The 4,347-nt window shown below is 44.5% G+C and overlaps 1 protein-coding gene across 2 annotated transcripts; it reads left to right on the top strand.

Annotated features, from left to right (window-relative positions):
* The first annotated feature begins 1,527 nt into the window (after positions 1-1,527).
* UQCRQ (ubiquinol-cytochrome c reductase complex III subunit VII) lies at positions 1,528-4,143 on the top strand. Of its 2 annotated transcripts, none has more exons than XM_078150374.1 (3): positions 1,528-1,595; positions 2,216-2,389; positions 3,920-4,143. In XM_078150374.1, exons 1-3 carry the CDS (start codon positions 1,583-1,585, stop codon positions 4,012-4,014), a joined length of 282 nt encoding a protein of 93 aa, XP_078006500.1. In that variant the 5' UTR covers positions 1,528-1,582; the 3' UTR covers positions 4,015-4,143. The 2 variants fall into 2 exon arrangements, with proteins under 2 accessions (XP_078006500.1, XP_020846790.1); XM_020991131.2 differs by lacking the exon at positions 1,528-1,595 and adding an exon at positions 1,956-2,061.
* The last annotated feature ends 204 nt before the right edge of the window (positions 4,144-4,347 follow it).

The raw sequence follows: 4,347 nt of genomic DNA on the forward strand, positions 1-4,347 counted from the left end.
GTCATTGACTATAGTACTCTACTATTTGATAAACCCAAAGACCCCAGATTCTGGGATAAGAACTCACTATCTGACAAAAACTGCTGGGAATACTAGAAAATAGTACGGCAGAAATTAGGCATAGACCAACATCTTATACTGTATACCAAAATAAAATCAAAATGGGTACACAATTTAGATATAAAGGCTGATACTGGGAGAGCAAGGAATAGTTTATCTGTCAGATTTATGGAGAACAGAAGAATTTATGACCAAGCAAGAGATAGAGAACATTCTGAAGTGCAAAATGGGTAATTTTGAATACAATAAATTGAAAAGATTTTGCACAAAGCCAATGCAACCAAGATTAGGTGGGAAGCAGAAAACTGGGAAAGAATTTTTACAACCAGTATCTCTCATAAAGGCCTCATTTCTAAAATATACACAGAATTGAGTCAAATTTATAAGATTACAAGTCATTCCCCAATTGGTAAATGGTCAAAGGATATGAACAGGCAGTTTTCAGATGAAAAAATTAAAGCCATCTATACTCGCATGAAAAAATGCCCTAAATCACTATTGATTAGAGAAATGCAAATTAAAACAACTCTGAGGTACCACATCACACCTATCAGATTGGCCACCATGACAAAACAGGAAAATGATAAATGTTGGAGAAGATGTGGGAAAATTGGAACATTAATGCATTATTGGTGGCATTGTGAACTAATCCAACCATTTTGGAGAGCAATTTGGAACTATGCCCAAAGGGCTATAAAAATGTGCATACCCAGCAATACCACTTCTAGGGCTATATCCCAGAGAGATCATACAAATGGGAAAAGGACCCACATGTACAAAAATATTTATAGCAGCTCTTTTTGTGGTGGCAAAGAATTGGAAATTGAAGGGATGCTCATCAATTGAGGAATGGCTGAGCAAGTTGTGGTATATGAATGTAATGGAATACTATTGCGCTATAAGAAATGATGAGCAAATGGACTTCAGAAAAACCTGGAAAGGCTTACATGAACTGATGCAAAGTGAAGTGAGAAGAGCCAGGAGAAATGTTGTACACAGTAACAGCCACATTGTGCGATTACTGTCTTTGATAGACTCATCTGTTCTTAGCATTGCAAGGATCCAAGACAATTCCAAAAGACTCATAATGGAAAATGCTATCCACATCCAGAGAAAGAACCATGGAATCTGAATGTAGATCAAAGCATATTATTCTGTCTCTTTCTCTCTCGTTTGTTTCCTCTTTCTTGTGGTTTCTCCCATTGGTTCTAATTCTTCTTCACAACATGACTAATGTGAAAATAGGTTCAATATGAATGTATGTGTAGATTCTATATCAAATGGCACACCGTCTTGGGGTGCGTGGAGGAGGAAGACGGGGAGGAAAATTTGGGACTCAAAATCTTATGGAAGTGAACGTTGAAAACTAAAAATAAATAAAATTTTTAAAAAGTCCTCTAGGTGGCGCCATAGTGAATAGCGAGCAGGGCCTGGAGTTAGAAGGACTCATCTTCCTGAGCTCAAATCCAGCCTGGGACATTTACTAGCCGTGTGGCCCTAAGTGAATGGATGGAGTGAACAAATGGCTGAATGGAGTGAGTAAATGAATGAATGAGTGAACGAATGGCTAGAGCTAAGGAATGAATGACTGAATGAATGACTCATAAAAGCTTACTACTTTCCTGGAGAACGATCCAGAAGAGGGGACACAGCAAGAGGATCTCCCAGTTATCAGAGAAGAAGGGGGCAGCCCCAAGGGAAGGGGGTCCCGGCTCCCACGTGGGCAGCCAGCCCGGCCCATCACTAGCAGCCTATCCTGCCCTCGGCGGGCTCCATTCCGAGGCCGCGTCCCTGTCTCGGCCGAGCTACATACAGGGTCTCGTTTGGGTCTGTGCACTTCTCCCCGAAGAGGGGAGATACATTCCCTAACACCGCCCCCCGCGAGAACAGCAACATGGTGTCTCCCGGAAGTTGTCTTAGCCAACGCGCTTGCTTGCCCCGGAAATGTAAGGTCCCAGGGCACGAGCCGCAGTCTTTGGAGGACGCAGTGTCCTGAAGCCGGTGAGACAGCTGCGGTGGCAGCCGGACGGGGACGGGGGGGGACAGAGGGGCGGGGAGGCTGCTGGCCCCCCGAGCGGGGCTCTCCAGCCCCGGTCGGGCCGCGCGATCTCCGCAGCCTCGGCCCACACCGGTAACCGTGTGTCTGCTCCTCCAGGGACCGAAGGCGCCGCGAGCATGGGCCGCGAGTTCGGGAACCTGATCCGGGTGAGGCACATCATCTCTTACAGCCTGTCCCCGTTCGAGCAGAGAGCCTTCGCCGACTACTTCACCAGGAGCATCTCGAACATGTTGCGCAGGACGCAGGGCAGCATTTTGCGGGTCGTCCCCCGTAAGTGCAGCCCAGGCCTGGCCTTTGGGGCGGGAGTGTCGGGGGGTCCTCCAGGGCCCAGGCCCCCCAGTGCGCCGGCCTCCTCTGACTCCCTGCTCGACATGCCCCCACTTCCTAGGCTTGATTTCGAGAGCTTAGGGTCTTGGGCAAACCAGGAAGCCTGGAATTTAAAGCGGCCCCCGGGAAGCTGGGGACCAAAGTGGACCCCGAAAGAGGAGGCAGGGTCCGGAGGCTGAAATAGGCAGAGCAGCCCTTGACTCACAGCTCACCATTGTTCAGTGGATGGCATGATTATTAGAGCCTTAAAATACCCTTTTCCTCCATTTCCTTATAGTCTATAGAATGGCAGCCTGAAAGGGCTTGTATTCAATGTGCAGGAAACTTTAAATCGAGCTAAATGGCTCTTTCAAGCTGGACTGACAGTAATAATGGCCTGCATTTACGTAGGGATGTGTGGTTTACCAAGCGCTTTACCTAACTCTATGAAGTTGGTAGTTATCCTCATTTTAAAGATAAGGCTCTCTGAGGTGAAATAATTTGCCCATAGTCACATGCTAATTAATGGTAAATCCTGGGCATGAACCCAGGTGTTGAGACTCCGAATTCTGAAGTAGGAGGGTGGGTGTAGGTGATGGATCTTTGAAGTGAATTTGTATGAACATAGACCTACGAAGAGTGTTCTTTGTCCTAACTTAGGACTGTGGGGCTTAGTTGCTGTTATATTTTTTCTTTAATATATATTTTACTTATTTTTGTTAACCACTTCCCAATTACATGTAAAATTTTTTTGATATTCATTTTTTAAAATTTTGAGTTCAGAGGCAGCGAGGTGGTACAGAGGATAGAGCACCAGGGGGCCTCAGACACATAACACTTACTAGCTGTGTGACCCTGGGCAAATCACTTAACCCTAATTGACTCACGAAAATAATGTATAATTTTGAGTTCAAATACCTCCCTGCTGCCTCTCCCTCCTCTTAGAGAAGGCAAGCAATTTGATATCAATTGATATTATGCAAAACATATTTCCATGTTAGCTATATGCCTGTTTTAGCTCAGGCAGCTAGGTGGCAAAGTGCTGTGCTTGGAGTCAGGAAGACTTATCTTCCTGAATTCAAATCTTCCCTCAGACACTTAACTAGCTGTGTGACTCAGGGTATAGGTACTAGCAAGTAAGTGCTGGGGCAAGTCACTTAACCCTGTTGGCCTTAGTTTCCTCATCTGTAAAATGAGCTGGAAAAGGAAATGGCAAACCACTCCAGTATCTTTCCAAGAAAACCCCAAATAGAGTCGTGAAGAGTCAGACAGGATTGAACAACAGCAAATATTTTAGTTCCCCATGAAATGGATGCACTGTAACCTTCCATAATATTTCTAGGTGTAGGAATGGTTGGTGGAGATGATAGGCATAGAAAGAGGTAATCACTCAGTGCTGCTTTAACAAGTAACAGACCTAGTCTGCTGTAGTCTTGCTAGTCCAATAGTCTTTTGTGTGTGCTTACTACTTTTCTTTGGTTTTGGTTCTTAAAGCATTTATAGCCTTTTACTTCCTCTATACCTGGGGAAACCAGGAGTTTGAGAACTCAAAGAGAAAGAAGCCGATGGACTTTGAAGAAAACAAATAAGAAACAAAGAGAGAAGTGCAACAGTCTTGGTTCCCTGGTGCTCAGCTCTGTGACTTGGGGCACCGGTAGAAGAAGAGTGTATAAAGATATCTTGGAGATAGAATAAACTTCACATTTCACAAACTGTAATAGTGTGGGCTTTTCCTTCTGGTTTTTTACTTTTGAAATTAAAAAAATTACATTGGGTAAAATATTCCAGAACCCTCACCTAGGAGGTCCTTCATATGCTAACATAGACACCTTCCCTTCCCTTGCAAGTACCATCCATTCAGCAACATGTATTAATTGTCTGCTATGTGTCAGCATATGTATGCTAAGTACAAGGGATACAGA

This window comes from Phascolarctos cinereus, unplaced genomic scaffold (genome assembly GCF_003287225.1).
Source record: "Phascolarctos cinereus isolate Bilbo 61053 unplaced genomic scaffold, phaCin_HiC Scaffold_2;HRSCAF=192, whole genome shotgun sequence".
Classification (NCBI taxonomy): Eukaryota; Metazoa; Chordata; class Mammalia; order Diprotodontia; family Phascolarctidae; genus Phascolarctos; species Phascolarctos cinereus.

What these genes read in the sequence shown, in the direction of transcription:
- UQCRQ (XM_078150374.1), top strand. An exon ending in CATTTTGCGGGTCGTCCCCC is followed by an intron (nt 2,390 to 3,919) that starts GTAAGTGCAGCC and finishes TGGTTCTTAAAG; the next exon opens with CATTTATAGCCTTTTACTTC.